This window comes from Balaenoptera borealis (assembly GCF_965194805.1).
Source record: "Balaenoptera borealis genome assembly, chromosome: 13".
NCBI classification, from domain to species: domain Eukaryota; kingdom Metazoa; phylum Chordata; class Mammalia; order Artiodactyla; family Balaenopteridae; genus Balaenoptera; species Balaenoptera borealis.
This window is the reverse complement of record NC_138870.1, coordinates 100,202,726-100,221,624: the sequence shown is the minus strand read 5'-3', so window position 1 is coordinate 100,221,624 and position 18,899 is coordinate 100,202,726. Positions and strand designations below refer to the sequence as shown.

Below are 18,899 nucleotides of genomic sequence, written 5' to 3'. Positions count from 1 at the left end.
TGGAGGCGACATGCAGGCCGACGCGAGGCTGGAGCGCGGCAGCCGGGTCCTGACGCCGCAGTCGGCGCCGAGCTTGGAGTCGGACCCGGAGCTGGGCCCGGACCCGGAGGAGGACGCGCGGGCCCGGGCCAAGTTCGCGGCGCTGCACGGCCCGGCGCTGCGCGCGTCGGGAGTCCCCGAGCGGTACTGGGGCCGCCTCCTGCACAAGCTGGAGCACGAGGTGCGGGCTGGGGTGACGCGAGGAGAGCGAGGCGCCGGGCGGGGAGAACCGGGGTGCAGGGCGTGCCCGGAGCGCCCCGGGCTCCCTTTGAGAGGTGCCAGGGAAGCTGCGATGCGGGTCCTCGAGGCGCGCATCCTCCAGTCCGGGTCAGCGCGGGCGCGGGGCGCGCCGGGGGTGGGTCGCTCTGGACCCTTCTACCAGGAAGGGTGTGGTCTGCGGGCTGGCTCTTGGCTGAGAGCCGCTGGGGTGGGGCGGCCCGGGGCCTCCTGGAGGACGCGTGCGGAGGAGGTTGGGAGGGCGCCTGGGGGAGTTGGTGGCTGGGAGAAGGAGAGCGAGCGCGTTCCGGGGCGGGGCGGGCTTCGGTGAGACGCGCAGCGGAGAGTTGGGGGGCGGCGTTGATGGACGATGCAGGGAAAACGGCCGGTGGTTTGAGGATGAAGAGCCACGAATTCCTTGACGACCGACTTAGACTTTACCTCCATGGCAGTTTGTGGCCTAGGAGTGGCGGCCAGAGCCTGTACCTGTGGCCCTGGTCCTGCCAGCATCTGGGGCTGGGCCAGGGCTGCGGCAAAAACTGGAACTAAAATGAACTTTGGCTCCCGTTGTGTGCCAAGCCCTGGGCTGCGTCCTCCACACATCCGAGCCCAGAGCAGTCCTGGGGGGTGGTAAGATTCATCACCCCCCCTTTATACAGTGCAGAAAACTGAGGCTCAGGAAGAGGAAGTGACACTCCCAAGGTCTGTCAGACTTCTGAACTAGAAGCTTGCTTTCAGCCACTACCTGCCTCAGGGAAAACAGACGTCCATTGAGTTTGTGTGGCTTTAACTGTTCAGGTCATAGAGTTCTTTCGTGTTTCATCGTCTGATTTGAGCCCCGGGTCACCTTCATTTTGCAGATCAATGAAGACAGGCTGTGGGAGTTGGAGACAGAATCTAAACAAAAATGAAAAGAGCTCAGATGCTTCAAGGGTCTCCCTTTTTGTGGGGTCGGCTCCCTTCTGCTGGCCTGTGCTCTAGCCTGTGTCTCCATAGGGCCTCCGCAGGGTCCTGGCTGAGGGGTGGGCCCTGGGTTTTGGTGGTTTGCCCATGTGCTGAAGCCAGAGCACGTTCACGGGCCCTCTGTTGCGGCCTTCTGAGCTGGAACCAGGCTCCTGCAGGGGCTGCCTCCTGGGCCGGAACAGACTGAGCAGTGCAGGCGGCGAGGTGGGACCCTGGAGCCAGAAAAAGGCTGCTGGACAAACCGCACCCTTTCAGCCAGTCTCTCTGCCTCTGAAATCAGGGTTGGACCAGGTACCTTCCTGCCCAAAACACAAGTAGTTGCTATAAAAAAAGGTGCAGTGTTATTGGTACCTACATTTTGTAACAGTGAATTCCCTTCCCCCTTATGACTTGCCCTCAATTCGCCAGCATTTCCTGAGCACTTACCCTAGTCCCAGGCCTGTGCTGGGCAGGAGGGGACCCCAGCGGTTTGTTAGGATAAAAAGGTCCTCGTGTACTGGGTGAAAGGAGCACGAGGTGGAAACACCCTGGCTCCGGCCCTGCCAGCCTCTGCGGGCAGTGAACTCACCTGGGCAAGTCACTTGCCCATCTGAGTCCAAGTCTCCCTCTGGAAGGTGAGGACCAGGAAACATGGCTCCGACTTCCACGGTCTTGGTGGGGGATTGGGTAGAGAGGCATGCCCAGCTCATAGTCACCAGAGTGTAATGTCCCCTCCATCCTGGCCGCAAGATCTGCAGGCCGCCTGGCCACTGCTGCTCTGCTGAGGGACAGCCAGTACTTTTCCATGGCCCTCCCTTGCCGTTACGGGTTATGGGCAGAGCTGTGAGTCACCACTGCCAGACCCAAACCTGCAGCCATTGTTCTGACAAACCTGCTGCTGTGGGCCCAGGTGTGGGGGAGGTCCACAGGCACCTGCTGACCAAGGAATGGGGCCCCTCCAGCCCCCGAAAGCTGGGGACCCCGGTGCCTTGGAAAGGATGGGGAGTGTTTTACAGTAAATTTCAGCTCTTTTCTGTCTGCAGGAACTTACCAGCTGCAATACCATTCCCCTTCCTTACCTCGTTAGGGCCTCCTCCAGTCCCTCTGTGAAGGGATGGTGGTCACCCCCATTTCACAGCTGGGAGAAGCCAGGCCCTGTACTGTCCCCTCCCTCCTGTCAGGTTTGGGGGTAGAGGGCTGGAGATACGGGGTTCTGGGTGGAAGCCCGAGGCGTGAGTCCCAGCCTCTGAGCCGCTCTCTTCTCATCTCCAAACCGGAGGGAAGGTAGTGGCTTCACCCTGGGCTCTGGGGGTGGTTAAAGGCGCCGTCCCAAAAAGTGCCCGAGCTCCCCTGCGGATGGATTTGTTCGGCTCCACAGCCCTTCTCGCCCCAGCTTCTCTGCCTGGAGTCCTTGCACCACCACGGCATGGCCACACGTTTAAATCTTCCTCTTCCTTCACCGCTCACCTCAGGTGACGGCTTCCCTGTAAAGTCTTACCCGGCCCTCCAGGCCCCCGCACCGCTTACCTGGTCGTCTCAGGTGGCCCCTCTGCCACTCGGGGAGAGGTCATGAATGATTCATCCTCATACCCCCAAGTGCCCGTCCTGCCCAGCACATCCAAGCTGCTTGTGCCTGAATAGATGGCTGATTTCCAACTACTGGGATGAGTTTATCTTCCATTTTTAATAGAGTCATGAGAAAGGTTTTAGGGGCAGCTGGCCTTTGTTGAGTCCCTGCTATGTGCCACGGACTCTGTGTGTATTGTTTGATTGATGTAATACGCTCTCAGCTCTCCTGGAAGGTGGATGATGCCCCCTTCCCAGGTGAGAGACTAGTCTCAAAAGTGTCGTGATGGTAGCAAGTGCTTACAGAGGGTTTGCCAAGCTTAGCTTCTTCGAAGCTCTTCACGTGTGTTAATCATTTAATCCTCCCAACAAGCCCCTCAGGTAGGTTCTCGTATCCCCATTGTATGGATGGGGAAACTGAGGCACAGAGTAGTTCAGTGTCTTGTTCAAGGTCACATAGCCTGGCTGCCGAATCTGCCCTAAGGCCCCTTGCCGACTTGTGGCAGACACCAGGTACATGAGTGTGGCTATATGGGGACCGACTGGCTTGTCACCTTCACCAGCTGCACGTGGTTGGCAGTTGCCCTTTGCCAGGGAAACTCAAGGACCAAGGCCCTTACCTTCTGTCCCATCCTGGCCCAGGACCTCAGGAGACTAGACCCAGGCCATGGTTTGTGCAGACCTGGGCTGGCGTGGTGGCGTCAGGAGGCTCTTGGGCCCCCGTTTCCTTCTCGGTCACCTCCGCTGCCCTGGTGTTGGCTTGGTGGTGCTGGTGAGAGCAGAGTTGGGGTGCAATCCCTAGCCACCAAGTTCCTTACTCTCCCAGTCATTTCCCGCGTGACCGGAGCCGCCCGCTCTGCCTTTTGAGCTGCATTTTCCCTGTAATGCAGGAGGCCAGACTAGATATCATGGGACACATGCATGCAGCCCCACCTCCAAGCTCGGGTCCCACGGGCTGAGGGGCCTTGGACGATAGCGCCAGCGATAGTGGGGGAGGTTAGGGCATCATTCTCACTGATGAGGAACCCGTCTCCCCACCTGTAAAATGGGTAGCTGGGTAATAAAGAGGTCCTGCTTCTCCTAGGGGTTCAGTTTGTCCTCGAGACCGGGGTGTGGCAGAAGGAACGGGTCAGGAATGGGGTCTCCTGCCAACACCCCCTCCTGTGGCCCCCAGGTGTTCGACGCTGGGGAGATGTTCGGGATAATGCAAGTGGAAGAAGTGGAGGAGGATGAGGGCGAGGACGAAGCGGCCCGGGAATTGCGGAAGAAGCCCAACCCAGGCGGCGAGCTCTGCTACAAGGTCATTGTGACCAATGAGAATGGGCTTCAGGCGGCTGACCCCAACAGGTAGGAGCCGCAGGCCGACGCCTTTCGTCCGCACCGAGGCTGTCAGGGCCGGGCTGCCTTTTAGAAATATGTCACCAAGGTCGTCGCCACTAGGGAGAAGCTGTCGTCGCGAGCACTCATGCTCCTGGGTGCCAGGTGCTGGTCCCTTAGCCCTGAGACAAGGTCCTGTCAGCCCCGACACTGGCGACACTCCTGCGTTGGTTGTGTTTCATGCTGTCCTGAGAGCAGCATCCCCCCCAGATGCCTCTTAACTGTCACAGTGGTCCCTCCATGGAGGTGTGACAAGTTCCCATTTTGCCAATGAGGAAACAATGGGGAAGGACTTGCCCAGGGTCACACAGCGGGTTAAGATCGTGGGTGTCGACCCCAGGGCAGCCTTAACTCATGAGCCCGGGCTTTTCCAGGGACCCCGGGCCTGCCCCCGCTCCTGCTGGATCTCAGTCTCTGGGTGGAGCCCTGGGCTTTGCACCCCAGCATGTGAGCAGTGTGGCCTGCTTGATTCCTCGCGTGAGGCGCCGAGGCTGGGAGTGGGCCTGGGCCTTGCACGAGGCCACAGGGTAGAAAGGCCAGAGCCGAGACTGGACCCCAGGCTTCCTGCCTCCCAGGGGCCAAGAGGGGCTGTCCTCCGCCAGGAGAGGCCCACAGGTCCCTCTGCCCGACTTTGCCGGAACCCTGGTGGAGAAACTTGCCGGCCTCTGGGGGTTTCCGGGCACCTGTGACCGTAGCTCCTCCAGGAAGTCTGGCTCCTTCACCAGCCCCTGGTGGGGTGGGAGGGCCCCCACGGGTAATGACAGCAGCCAAGCTCCTCCACCCCCGTGCCCTCTGACTCAGAAACTCGCAGGCTCCCCGTTCTCATTACGTTCGGTACAGCAGACCTGCGCAGGTGCCTGCTCTGCTGCCGCCTGTGCCAGCCGTGGGGCTCGGGCCCAGCGGCCACCTCGAGCAGCTCCTGGCCTCTGCCCCCTCCACGCACACCACCAGGCAAGTTTGGGGAGGGATGGGGATGGTGTCTGGGCTGGGAGCCCGGCTCCACCGCCCTTCCTGCTCCGGGGCCTTTCTTCCCTCCAGACCTTTGTGAGTCCGCCCCACCCCGCCCCAATGGCCAGGCCCCAGCCGCCATCCTCCCCCGCACCCACCGTGTCCAGCAGCCACTGTGTGCGTCTGCCCAGGTCACCCCCAGATGCTCCACCTTGAAGGCCTGGCTCTGTGCCGTGTCTCACACGGTCACAAACTCTACGCACGAGGACAGGAATAAATCATTTGTTTCAGGATATGTGAACAAAAGACAATATAAGTGCAGTAAAATAACTACTGCTGAGCTTGCCCCCCGGCCTAAGAACCAGAGCGGTGGCTGTTCCTTCCGTGTTAGCAGGGGGCCGGGCCAGGGCTGCTTCCCCAGCAGGCAGAACCCGGGGCGTTCGGAGCCTCCGAGTCCAGCAGGGCTTGGATGGTGTCCGGGCAGCCTGACCTGTGGGCCGGGGGCACTCATGTCCTTGGGCCTGCAGTGGGGACACCCCACCCTCCACCACGCTGGTGTGAGAGCCTTGCAGCTGGCCCACCGGGCGCCTGCGGCGCCCAGACTGTGTAGACTGCAGGTGTCCGTACACGTGGGGCCTTGAAGCCTCTCCCGCAGAAATCCCTGGCGCTTCACGAGAAGTGCCCAGAAGTCCCGGGCAAGCACGAGTGAGCTCTGAGTGGGGCTCCTTTGCGTGTCTGCCTGCAGGTAGCAAGGTTGGGGGGCGTGGGCCTGCCCTCCAGCAGTTCAAAATCCAGTTGAGGACAGTTAACTGTCGCGGTGATCACTGTAGTCATAACTGAGTACATGAGGATTCAGTGTACGGTCAGCATGCTGTTTTGTCTCCTTTGATGCTCGCGTCAGCCCGGTGATAGGGGGTAGGGACCGTGTTGCCCTGTTTTAGAAACTGGAAAAGGGAGAGGAACTTGCCCAGGCCCGCACGGCGGGTGGTCGGCAGAGCCGGGATCCCCACCCAGGCCCGGTGCGGGGTCCAGGCCTCAGCCCGGCCTCTTGCTCAGGCGGATCCCGCCTGCTGGCCCTCTTTCCGCCCTCCCTTCTTGCCCTGCCTGCGTGGTAGCCTCGCGCTCACCTGTAGCCTGTGCCCGCAGCATCTTCCTTATCGACCACGCCTGGACGTGCCGCATGGCACACGCCCGCCAGCAGCTGCAACAGGTGCCCGGGCTGCTGCACCGCATGGCCAACCTGATGGGCATCGAGTTCCACGGCGAGCTGCCCAGTGCCGAGGCCGTGGACCTGGTGCTGGAGGAGATGTGGAAGTTCAACCAGACCTACCAGCTGGCCCACGGGGTGAGCGGGCAGCCGGGCCCCAGGGGAGGCAGACAGGCCTTCGCTGCCCCGTGCCGTCAGGGCTAGCGGGAGGTGTCCTTTTACCCCGCAAGTGAGCAAACTCATCTTCTGTGGTCGGTGGAAACTACCCTGGTTCCCCGCGGCTCTGTCACGGGCCTGTTACTCTTTGCCTCGGGCCAGCCAGTGCCGGGGCCCAGGCATCCATGCGGCCTTTGGGCTCACAGTACACAACCCTCTCCCGGACCCCGGCGACCTGGCTGCCACTCTCCTGGCCTCTTCTGGTTCCCTCACCCTCCTAAAAGCCCTTAGTGATACCCTGCTGCTTTCCGGAGTAGAGCTGAGTCCCTTCAGCATGTCCTTGGGCTTACATCACCAACCCCCTCCCCGGCCGCCCCAGACCCACCCTTACGTTCCAGCCCCTCACCACTTTCAGTCCGGGAAAAGGCAAAAGTTGCTTCTCCTGATCTCAGCTTAGCTGTTGCCTCCTCCAGGAAGCCTTCCCTGAACTCAGAAGTCTCCCCCCTCCTCCCCCTGCACACAGAACCAAACACATCCATGTAGCTGCTAGGCTAAGTGCCTTCTTTCTGTACACCTTTGCCACACACGTGATCACATGGCAGCCCGCTGGCCTGTTGTCCTTGTCTGCCAGGGCAGGGCCGCCAGCCCGGAGGCCACGGGTTCAAGGGATTGAAGCCGTGTGTGGTAGGTGCTCCAGGCTCTGAGAGTTGGGCACAGACGGGCCGGTGGTAGGTGTTTGGGTCGTGGATGCGTGGAAGGGCGCGCGGACGGGAGGGGCGGGGAGGCGGAGCAGTGGGCGAGGGTGGCGTGTGCTCTGCCCGCAGACGGCCGAGGAGAAGGTGCCAGTGTGGTACATCATGGACGAGTTCGGCTCGCGCATCCAGCACGCGGACGTGCCCAGCTTCGCCACCGCGCCCTTCTTCTACGTGCCCCAGCGGGTGGCCTACACGCTGCTGTGGCCCCTGAGGGACCTGGACACGGGCGGTAAGTCAAACCCCGCCCACCCCAAGGAAGGGCCGGCCGCCTTTCTGCCACCCCCTGACTGCCCGCGTGTCCTGGTGCAGAGGAGGTGACCCGGGACTTTGCCTACGGAGAGGCCGACCCTCTGATCCGGAGGTGTGTGCTGCTGCCCTGGGCCCCCGCCGACCTGCGGGACCTCAGCTCCTCCACGCCCGAGCCACCCGACGAGCACTACCAGGTGTGGCCTCCAGCCCCGACCCCTGGGCCTGTTTGCTGGTGGCTCCTGGAACTCTCTTCACCCAGTCGCCAAATACTGCGGAGCACCAGCTGGCTGCCCTGGGAGGGAGAGGAGAGTTTGGGGGTGTCTGAGAGACAAGGGGCGGCTCAGAGCTCAGGGAGCAGACGTGAGCTGCCCGGGGCCACACAGCTGGGCGCCAGCCTGGAGCCCAGACCCCGGGGTCCTGCTGCTGGGAACCGTCCTTCCAGAGGGTTGGGTAGAGCTGGTGGGCTGGAGGTCGGTGCTGCTCTTCCCTGTTTTCAGGAGCTGGGGGGCGGGGGCAGTGGGCGCTCTGTGGCTCGGCTATGAATCCCAGCTCCGTACCGTTTCTCCATTTCCTGACACCTCCCTCACCAGGGATGTGAGGACACTATGTTCAGACACAGCATGGGATGTCTTCTGGCTCACAGCAGGCCCCCAACAAGTGGTCGTCATGGGTGTCCTTGTTGGGGATGACAGCAGTGCTTCAGTCCGCGGTCTGGGTCCCACCAGGGACCACTGACAGGTGCCTGGCTGGTGGTGAGTTAGTGCAGGGCCCAGTCGGTGAGGCAGGCCAGGTTGGGGAGCCAGGGTTGGTGCAGCCTGGGGTAGGGCAGCAAGTGGAGCCTATGGGAACAGAACCAGGCAGGGCTGAGCAGGAAGTAACACCCTGGCCCTCTCTCCTCCTCCCCTGCCGTCTCATCTCCTGCCACTGCTTCCCGTCAGCTGGTCCCAGTTGGAAACCAAGGGATGCACAGGCCTCTGCCTAGCACTTCACGGGCATGCTCTGCTGTAATCCTTACAATAGGACATCCGGACCTATTTTTATCTTCATTTTACTGAGGATGAGGAAACTGAGGCACAGAGAGGTTAAGTTACTTGCCGAAGGCCACACGGCTGGTGGAAGAGCGGGAGTCCAAAACCAAGGGGTCCTGGTAACTTGTGGGCAGAGGCTCCAACCTTGCCCCACACGTTGCAGTTGCCCTGCCCCCACCAGCACATCACATGCTCGCTGAATGCCCCAGAGGATTGTGCAAAGGAGTAAACTAGTTAACTCGCGTTAGAGTGGGAAGTGTGTGTGGCGTTAGCGGTTCTGTGAGGCTGCTGGCTGGGAGGGCTGGGCTGACACAGTGGTCCTGTTGGCACTTTTCCCTCTGAATTTAACCTTAGCCAGCGGTAATTGAACTGATTCTGTCGAAAACTCAGGGATCACCCTTCTCAATTCAGAGGTGTGTTTCAGAACCTCGTAGAGTGCCTGCACCTAGTAGGTGCTAAACACTTGAACAAGTCAGTGAATGCAAAGGGGTAAGGTTTAAGAAGGGCTTAGGAACAAAGACTTCCTGATCTTGAGGTTGTTAAAGGAACATGAATTGAAATTAGCATTTGTGGGGGGTTGAGCGAGATGCCCTCCACTGGCCAGGAAGAGGAGAAAAGAGTCCAGACAATGGTTTTCTAAAACATCCTGGTTGGTTTTCCCCACTTGACCCATCTGGATGAGGCCTGTGCCGTGGGCCTTGGGGTTGCCTGTATTAGTTAGCTAGCACCAGGTAACAATTTATTCCAAAACATAGCAGCTCAAGACAGCAGACATTCATTATCTCTCGCTTTCTGTAGAGAGATGGGGAGTGGCCCGGCTGGGTGCTTCTGGCCCAGGGTCTCTCGTGAGCGCGCTCAGGCTGTCGTCTGAGGCTTGATGGGGCTGAGGACCGGCTCCCACGTGGCACACTCACACGCCTGGCAAGGTGGTGCCGGCTGTGGGCAGGAGGCCTCAGTTCCTCCCCAGCCGTGGGCTTCTCCGCGGGGCTGCTTGAGTGTCCTCGGGACATGGTGACTGACTTCTCTCGGAGGAAGTGATCTGAGAGAAGGCGAGGAGGAGACTGCAGGGCCTTTCGTGAAAGAGCAGACTGTTGTTCCACTTCTTTCTATTTGTTATAAACAACTCATTCAGCCCAGCCTATGCTCAAGGGAAGATGAATGAACTTTGCCTTTCAAAAGGAATATAGAAGAGTTTATGGACATGTTTTATTTTATTTTATTTATTTATTTATTTGGCTGCGCCGGGTGTTAGTTGCAGCACATGGGATCTTCGTTGCCACGTGTGGGATCTTTTCTTTTTTTTTTTTTAAATTATTATTTATTTATTTATTTATTTTTTGGCTGTGTTGGGTCTTCGTTTCTGTGTGAGGGCTTCCTCTAGTTGTGGCAAGCGGGGGCCATTCTTCATTGCGGTGTGCGGGCCTCTCACTATCGTGGCCTCTCTTGTTGCAGAGCACAGGCTCCAGACGCGCAGGCTCAGTAGTTGTGGCTCACGGGCCTAGTTGCTCCGCGGCATGTGGGATCTTCCCAGACCAGGGCTCGAACCCGTGTCCCCTGCATTAGCAGGCAGATTCTCAACCACTGTGCCACCAGGGAAGCCCCTGGGATCTTTTCAGTTGCAGCATGCGGGCTCTTGGTTGCAGCATGTGGGATCTAGTTTCCTGACCAGGGGTCGAACCCAGGCCCCCTGCATTGGGAGCGCAGAGTCTTCACCGCTGGACCACCTGGGAAGTCCCTATGGACATGGTTTAAACCATCACACGGCTTAAGCTCAGAGCAGCTTTTGGGGGCTCCCCGAGGACCAGGTAGCCCCCTCCCAGGACAGGCTGGGCACCTTCTGGGCTGCTTGTGACTTGGAGGAAGCATTTAGATAGAACAATGAGAAGATTTAGAGCAATGTTTACGTTGTTCTTTTGACACAAAACAGGCTGTTCGGCACCTGAGGGGCCTTGAGCCCCGGAATCCTGGGCTGGGGGTGGTCAGAGGGCTCTGGGCGCTGCGGTGCCTGCGAAGGGCTCTACCTGAGGTCCAGGTGTGCCCCCTGGGATCCCAAAACCCTGATATACAGGATGGGGAGGCGTGTGCTCCTTTTTTTGAAGGTCTGTTTCTACCTCCAGTGTTTTCCTTCTAGGCTATTTTGGAGGAAAACAAGGAGAAGCTGCCAGTGGCCATCAACCCGGCGGTGTATCCCTGTGACCACGTCTTCAAGTGCGTAGCCCACCCTGCCCCCAGCCTGTGATGAGCCTTTGCCTCGGTCCCTTTCCTCACGCACTCCTCACGGTCCCCACGACTCCTGGAACAGTGCGCGGTACAGGGCGGCCTCAGTAAGTCCTCTGCCCCCTGGCAGCACAGCAGTGACAGAAACGCCATGGGCGGGGTCTCAGGGTCACAGAGAGAGCGCCCGAGAAGTGAGGGTGAGCTGGGGTGCGCACGACCTCTGGAAGCGGGGAGCCAGTGCCGACAGTGACGGTGCTGGGCACCCAGGAAAGCCACCCAGATTGCCGGGGGGCCACTCCCAGGTGTCTGCAGGTGTGGGCTGGCAGCTTAACGTAAGGCCAGGCAGGCCAGCAAGCCCAGGCTGGACCCGGGGTGGAAGCAGGTGCTCCCTTTTACGGGTGAGGAAGTGGAGGTCCTGGGGGACGCCCACCAGGCATCGAGCTGGCTCGGGGGCGGGTCCCGGGTCAGCCAGGGGCAGGTTGGCTTCTGTTTCCAGGGGGAGGCCCTCCCTCTGGCTGCCCACACCTGCTCCAGCCAGAACGGATACCATGCTCCACTGGCCCCTTCCCCCAGGTTCTGGGGGTTTCCTCCCACTGGCCCTCGGCCCGGCCCTCCTCCCCTTACCTGAGTTCGCCACCCAGCATCCCTCCACCTCCTCAGGTCAGAGGCTGCACTGAGGCCCCCTTAGCCTCGCCCCCTCCCCACAGCTGTGCTCTGCGCCGCAGCAGCAGACTACACGCCCCGTGCCTGCCCCGCCCGAGCAGCCAGCTCCGCACCTCTCTTCCTCCCTGGATCACTGTCCAGAGCCAGGCCTCCCTCCTGCCTTCGCACTCCAAAGTGTGGCCGCACCCACCGCGCGCCCCGCCCCCCCCCCCCCCCCCCACCCCGGCAGACAGGCTCCCACGCCCTGTCCTCTCCTCCGCCCAAGGCCGGGCCGTGTGGAATGCAGGCCCCCGGGGCTCCGGCTCCCTTCTCTGAGGGCAGAGGTCCCAGCAGTAGACCCGTCCCGTAGACCCGTCCCGTTTCCACGTGGGAGGAGCGAGCCCATGCCTGATAAAACGCTCGGGTTCTCCTGGTTGGTCCTCAGGAGGAGTGTGAGGTGGCCCTGTGGTCCCATCTTACAGATGGGGAACTCGGGGTCGCCGGGGTCCGAGAGGCCCCGTCACTGGGCGGACAAGCAGAGGCTGTGGGTCGGAGGCCGACCTCAGCCCACCCCACCCCCCGCAGGGTCTACACGGACATCCGGCAGGTGCTCAGCCACCTCACCCACCCGCGCTTCACCTTCACCCAGAGCGAGGCGGATGCCGACATCCTCTACAACTTCTCGCACTTCAAGGACTACAGGTGAGGTGCTTCCCAGCCCGGTCCCCGCCGCCTCCCCCCGAGCCCCGCCTCCCCACGAGCCCCGCCCCCCGGAGCCCTGCCCCCCCGGAGCCCCGCCCCCCCCGACCGGTGGCGCCTGCCTGGCCCCGCAGAAGGCTGAGCCGGGAGAGGCCCAGTGTGCTGCTGAACCAGTTCCCCTGCGAGAACCTGCTGACGGTGAAGGACTGCCTGGCCTCCGTCGCGCGCCGGGCGGGCGGCCCCGAGGGCCCGGCCTGGCTGCCCCGCACCTTCAACCTGCGCACCGAGCTGCCCCAGTTCGTCAGCTACTTCCAGCAGCGGGAGAGGCGGTGAGCACCCCCCGGAGCCGCAGCGGCCGAGACCCTACGCCCGTCAGGCTCCCGCGGTCCCCGCCACCCCGCCTGGCCCGCCCCCTGGCTGAGCGCCCGCCGCGCGGCGGCCACGGTTCCGGGAGCTGCGGGCTTTCGCTGTGCTGCTGCCCGGCGGCCCTTCCTCCTGGAGGGCGGCTCCCTTGGCCCCGTCAGGCTCCTCACTCCCGAGGCCCAGCCCCTAAGGTCTCCTCTGGGACCGCTCTCTCAGCCCCTCCTCTGCTGCCACAGTACTAGGGACACAGTGCCCGGGAGGGTGGGCCCAGGGCACAGCCTGGTCATCCCCTCTGCTCCCAGGGGCGAGGACAACCACTGGATCTGCAAGCCCTGGAACCTGGCCCGCAGCCTGGACACCCACATCACCAAGAGCCTCCACAGCATTATCCGGCACCGCGAGAGCTCCCCCAAGGTGGGGCCCTGGGGCGCCGGGCGGGGGTGCGGGGGGCCGCGCGGGGCTCTGCCAGGACCTTTGTGGGTAGGTCCCGGTGTCAGCGTTCTTCAGCTCACAGGAGTCTCCGAAGCCGCCACCCCCACTCCTTCCCCTGCCCTTGCCTGGCGGGGGGGCTGTGTGACAGTCGGGTGAGAGGAGGGAGCCCCCCTGGGTGTGTCTGACCTGCATCCCCATGCGCCCCGCGCCTCACAGGACCACCTGGCAGGAGGGAGGTGGCCAGGCCAGGGAGCCCCGCAGGGCACTGGACGAAGGCGCTGTAGTGGCACGGGGCCCATCAGTGGGGGAATTGAAGGACACAGGGTTCTGCACCTGGACAGAGGCCCGAGACAAAATGCCGCTGCGATGACCCTTGTGAAGGTTTCCAGCGGTGGGATGGGGAGTCGGTGGATTTATGGCTGAGAATCTGTATTCGGTTTTCAAAGCTAAAAACTTGTGGCATCTTTTTCTTCAATTAAAGATGAAGATAAAGAACTCGTTGCAGCTAAGACACAGGTTTGAAAAGACAGGAGGACCCGGAGTGCAGGAAGCAGGTCCCTTCATGGCACCGAGACGGGAGGTGGGCTCAGGAGTCAGTCTTCCTCCAGATGTGGTGACAGCACTTGGACGTACCACGAGTGGGAGCCACAGCTGGGGAGGTCGGGGTGCTCTGTCCTGGCCCAGGTGCGACAAGCCACCTGTGAGCCTGCATCTGTGTTCTCAGGTTGTGTCCAAATACATTGAAAGTCCCGTCTTGTTCCTTCGAGAAGATGTGGGGAGGGTCAAGTTCGACATCCGCTACATTGTGCTCCTGCGGTCTGTGAAGCCCCTGACGTTGTTCGTCTATGACGTGTTCTGGCTGCGGTTCTCCAACCGGTAAATGGGGAGACTGGGCTGGGGCTGGGGGCTGGGCGACAGGGCCCCTCTTTTACTCGGGATGAGAATGCCTGCACGGGGGCTCCTTTACCACCAAGCACCCAGCAGGGACCCCGCTGAGCCCGTTTCTGTTAAACGGCAGTAATTCTCGCCCCGCCTGTGTCACCACCACTTTGTGGAACAGGCACCTGCCCCCTCAAACCACGACGATGTTTACCGGCCTAGTGGGGGTCTTCGTGGTTAGCCCCTGGCCGGGGGCGCGGGGGCAGTGTGGGACTGCCCCACTCTCGGGGGAACCGGCGCCCGGCCAGGGGGCTCTGAGCATCTGCCGTGCCCGGGACCCACTCGAGCGTCTGTCCGCTCGTCCTGCAGGCCCTTCGCACTCAACGACCTGGACGACTACGAGAAGCATTTCACTGTCATGAACTACGACCCGGAATTGGTGCTGAAACAGGTAGGGAGGGGCCTGGCAGGGCCTGGGGAGGGGTTCCCGTGGAGGCTGGCACAGACGGGACCCGACACCCATCAGCTTGTCTTCCGGGCAGCTTGCGTAGTGGTCAGGGGAGCTGCCTTCTGGTACCTGCGTCCCCTCCCACAGCTGCCCCCGCAGCTCTGAGGGGCACGTGCTTGGGTTGAGGGGGCCCCTGGGGCTTCCCGGTCCCCTGGCAAGTCTGAGCAGGGCAGGGTCTCAGCCGGGAAGCGCAGGCCGCCTTCTGTTCGGCACCCGCTGAGCGTGAGGACGGGTAGGGGTGGGGAGGCGCACAGGTTCGTGTCCCGCGGCCCCCAGGGCGGGCAGCTCTGCTGGCCTGCGACCCTGCCTGGACCCTGGGCCCTCTGTCTTGCCCGTGCTCTCTGGGCACCGCAAGCAGAGGGCGTCAGCACAGCTTCTTTTGAGGTGAGGGCGTGATCCCCCAGCTGGCCAGTGGTGCACCTGGGACAGGTAGGGGAGGCACAGCCTGGGCAGAGACAGAGGCCGGCCCTGGGTGGAGGCAGAAGGGAAGGAGAAATGGGCCCCCCCCGACGTGTTGTCCACGAAGTCCTCTTGGACCAGCAGGTTGGTTATGGCTGTTCTGGGCAGACAGGAAGTAGGGCACAGGCACTCTCCCACCCTGCTCCATACAAGGCCTGCAGGTGGCCTTCTGGTCCCCACCTCCCTCGAAGCAGCCACTGCTGAATGTGGGGATTGTGTTTCCGAGGCACGTGGTGATTTGTTAGTAAATGTGCTGCCCTGAGCTCTCGCTGTGCCATGTCTGAGAAGTCCTCTAGGGGGCGCTGCACCGTCCGAGTGGCCAGGCCACGTGCACGGCCGGCAGGGCCGCTGCTGCTCCTTCCTCTTGTCCTGGGCTGTGTTGACAGCTGGTCTCTAGGAGCCCGAGCCCGAGCCCTCGCCGGGGTCCCGGGATGTTGCAGAGGTTGTCTCTGAGGACCTGAGTGCCTTTCCTCTACATAGCAGGTGTCGTCCCGAGGGTCACGTTTCCTCTGAAGCCCCCGCGTGTGGGGACGCGTGTCCAGCAGGGCGAGAACGTTGGGCTTCCATAGGGAGCCCGTCCTGGTCCTCTCTGGGAGAAACCTGAGCTGACGGCCAGCTTGCTCAGGTGTGTTTTGGGTGACGTCTTGGCCTGAGAAGCCCTTGCTGTCCTCAGGCACTTTGAGCCAGGACCGGGCAGTGAGCTCAGGCCTGGGCCTTGCAGACTTGGGTCCGAGCTCTGCGTCCAGTGACCATCGTGAGAGGGATGTGGTGACACGTTGGCCCGGGCCTCCCAACGTTCAGTGCCTCACTGGAGCCTCACAGCAACCGTGCAAAGTGGGTTTGCTGGGCGGGGAGCGTTGTCCCGTTTTACAGATGGAGACACTGAGACTCTGAGAAGTGAATGTGTCCAGAGCTCAGACCCCGTGTCCTGCCTCCCATTTGTGTCCTGCGGGGGTGGAGCTGGAGAGGCTTCTGGCGCCAACCTGGGGCCCCGGCGAGTATCAGGGCTCCACGTGAAAGCAGGGCAAGCCAGGCCTCCCCCGCCCCTGCCCAGAGGAGGCCCCGGGCAGAGCTCGACGGGCCCTGTGTCTGTTGCAGATGCACTACGATGAGTTCGTCCCGGAGTTTGAGAAGCAGTACCCAGAATTTCCCTGGAAGAGCGTCCAGGTGAGTCCTGGCAGAGCTGGAGGGGCCGGGGCTTGCCTCGTGGGCCAGCGTCAGGCGGGTAGGGGCCTTTGCCTCCTCTGGATGGTCTGCTCCTCCCATCAGGGCTGGTGAGGGAGACGGTGTGGGCCGAGACCCCTCCTCCCCTCTGGCCCGGGTGGGGTGTTGTGAGGGTTCCTTGGAGGGGGCCTGGCAGGGCATTCAGGACACCCTTGGGACAGCCAGACGGCAAAGGGCTCTGTGTGTGCCAGGAATTGCACACCTGAGGGGACACGGGGACGTGCTTAGAGACACAAGCTGGCCGCCACTTGCTGGAGTGAGCGTTCGGGAGCTGCGCTGCCTGGCTTGGTGCAGAAGGAGCCGTGGGCTCCAAGGCGGGGGACCCAGGCGGGTCTGCAGGAGCTGGGTGCCAGGAGTGAGGGAGCAGGGCACAGGTGGCTCTGGCCAGGTCTGGTGTCAAAAAGGATGTCGGAGGAGATGACTTGGCTGTTTGGGGACCAGGGCTCAGGAAGGGGCTGTGGACCCCATATGGAGAGGCTGCTCTGAAGGGCTGGGCCCAGTGTCAGCCACGCAAGCCCCTGACCCTGCCTCCCCCGGCCCCCAGGCTGACATCTTCCAGGCCTTCACGGAGCTGTTCCAGGTGGCGTGTGCCAGGCCGCCCCCGCTGGGCTTCTGCGACTACCCCTCATCCCGGGCCATGTATGCCATCGACCTCATGCTGAAGTGGGACAGCCGTCCAGATGGTGAGGGGGCTCCCCTGCCCCGTAATCCAAAGTGCCCTCCCCACTTACCCAAAGGTGGTCATTCAGCCCACACAGGGACAGAGGGAGGGCGTCGCTGCTCCTTCGCCATGGTCAGCACTTGCCTCGAGTTAGCCTGAGATCTGGGTCAGAGAAGGCCCACCTTTAGGAGCCACGGCCTGCAGGGCAGAGCACGAGCAGGAAAGGCAAGTGGGCGGCAGTGGTGTCGGGAGAGAGCTCACAAGGGAAGGAACCCTACGTGAAAGGCCGGGGGAGCAGCGGCCCTGGCCGGGCACCCTCGTTCCAGAGTCCCCGGGATGTGGTGGCTCGTGTCACTCCTGGGGCTGGAGGTGGCTCCGGTCTTTCCCCTGGACAAGCAGGCTTCAGGCCAGGCCCCCAGAGAAGCCCTCGCGGGCCCCCCAGCCCACCTCCCAGGAGTGAGATGCCCGTGCTTTTGCGCCATCAGGGAAGCGAGTGATGCAGCCGCAGCTCCTAGAGGTGAACTTCAACCCAGACTGTGAGCGGGCCTGCAGGTGCTACCCAGCCTTCTTCAACGATGTCTTCAGCACCTTGTACCTGGACGAGCCTGACAGCTGCCCCGTCACCCGCCTCGTGTAGGCACCCGCTGGCCCTTCTGTGGGTGCTCGTGGGTGGATTGCAGCCTCAGTTCCCGGAGCTGCTTCTGCACCGTGCCGCCACCCCCGCCTCCGCTCCTCGTCCCCCCGCCGTGTGAGCCGTGGCCCCAGCTTCACACCCTGGGGGCTCGGGGGCCCCCTCCCCCGTCGGTCAGGAGCAGGGCCAGTCATGCTGCCCCCGGGGCTGAGTGCTAGGCCCCTGCTCACACCCCCCTCACTGCCGTCTGTGCGGTGATTAGTCTCAGCTCAGCCAAGGGCTTTATTCCGGAGAGTTTGGTTTCTGGGGTGCTGTGCTTCCAGAGGGCATTAGTGAAAGGGGTCTGGGGAGCACGCCGTGGTGTTCTCAGAAACGAGCTTCCCTAGGAGCGCCCATGGGAGCCCAGCGGTTAACAGGCCCAGACTGGCTGCTTCCCACGCTCCACCCCAGGCCCTGTGACAGGCGTCCCCAGGTCCCCCTAGGAGCCTGCTTCTCAGACCCAGCCTTCTCCCCCTTCACCAGCAACCTCCCTCGAGGCTCCAGGGCAGGACAGCCACTGCCTTTGGTTGCCGTTGCCTTCCCATTTGGCCCCGTGGAAAGGGCCAGATGTGGCACCAGCACCTCCCCGCCCGTTGGGCACTGCAGTGTTTCCAGCCTCGCCTGAGGTTGGCTGGGACGCTCCAGTGAGGGGACTCGGGGACAGGTGTGGGCAGCAGAGCACCAGGCAGTGGGCGGCTGAGAAAGATGCTTCCAGGGAGAATGCCATCTTCCACCGGCTAGAGTCAGAATGTGGGGTTTTTGTAACTTTTTCATTTATGGGAAGAAAATACAAAATTTTCATTCTTTCCTTAATTTTGTTTCTGAAATTTTGAGTCAGTTTCCAGGGTAGTTTGTGTTGCCACAGTGTACCCAGCCCAGCTAACCAGACGGCGGGTCTGACTTTCGTAGAGGAGCTGCCTGCAGAGCTTTCATGTGTGTGTACATGTGTGCGTGTGTGTGCGCGTGCATGCATGCGTGTGTTGGGAGGTGCTTGTTTCATTCTGAAGCCAAGAATGATCCTGGTAGCAAAACTGGACTTGACTGCGCCTCCTACTTCCGTGTCTTTTGGGGTGTGTCTGTCCACTGTCTCTGCTAACCAGAAGTTCAGTCTGTGTTCTGGGAAACACCCTTTCCTCCAGCCAAGGAGAGGTTTAGAGGGCAGGACACCTCATCTCTGGTTTTCTCTGTGGGAGAGCTGCTGTGTCCTGTCCCCTCCTGGACTTGATTTGTACCGCAATAAAGTATGCCTTCTCTACTTTTGCCTCCCTTTCTCTTTGGGGGCCCTGGAACCACAGACCTGCGTGGTGTATCAGTTGTTTTCCTTGCTCACTGTCAAAGAAAACCAAAATATCAAGACGTATGCTTTGAGAAACAGAAGAAATGAGATAGTATTTAGGCCTCCACGTCCCTGTCTTTGGGCTGCTGTAACAAAATATCATAAACTGGGTGACTTAAACAACGGAGGTCTCTTTCTCGCTGTTCTAGAGGCTGGGATGTCCTCAAGTCACAGGGGTGGCATATTTGCTGCCTGAGGTGGGACGCTCTTCCTGGTTCATAATTGGCTGTATTCTCACTGTGTCCTCGTGAGGTGGGAGGGGCAAGGGAGCTTTCTGGGGCCTCTTTTATAAGGGCACTAATCCCATATGTGGGGGCCCCACCCTC

General features: G+C 61.6%; 1 protein-coding gene across 3 annotated transcripts; it reads left to right on the top strand.

Moving 5' to 3' along the window:
* Nucleotides 1–10: 10 nt before the first annotated feature.
* TTLL12 (tubulin tyrosine ligase like 12) lies at nt 11–18,492 on the top strand (the record flags this gene model as incomplete). 3 transcript variants are annotated; one of them, XM_082352635.1, is made up of 14 exons in its annotated part: nt 11–220; nt 3,938–4,110; nt 6,235–6,433; nt 7,276–7,435; nt 7,516–7,649; nt 10,615–10,691; nt 11,928–12,044; nt 12,176–12,370; nt 12,707–12,818; nt 13,561–13,712; nt 14,085–14,166; nt 15,781–15,849; nt 16,451–16,589; nt 17,053–18,492. In XM_082352635.1, 14 exons carry the CDS (start codon nt 11–13, stop codon nt 17,202–17,204), a joined length of 1,971 nt encoding a protein of 656 aa, XP_082208761.1. In that variant the 3' UTR covers nt 17,205–18,492. The 3 variants fall into 3 exon arrangements, 1 of the variants encoding a protein (XP_082208761.1); XR_014233747.1 differs by lacking the exons at nt 16,451–16,589; nt 17,053–18,492 and adding an exon at nt 15,166–15,307; XR_014233748.1 differs by lacking the exons at nt 16,451–16,589; nt 17,053–18,492 and adding an exon at nt 15,163–15,307.
* Nucleotides 18,493–18,899: the final 407 nt, after the last annotated feature.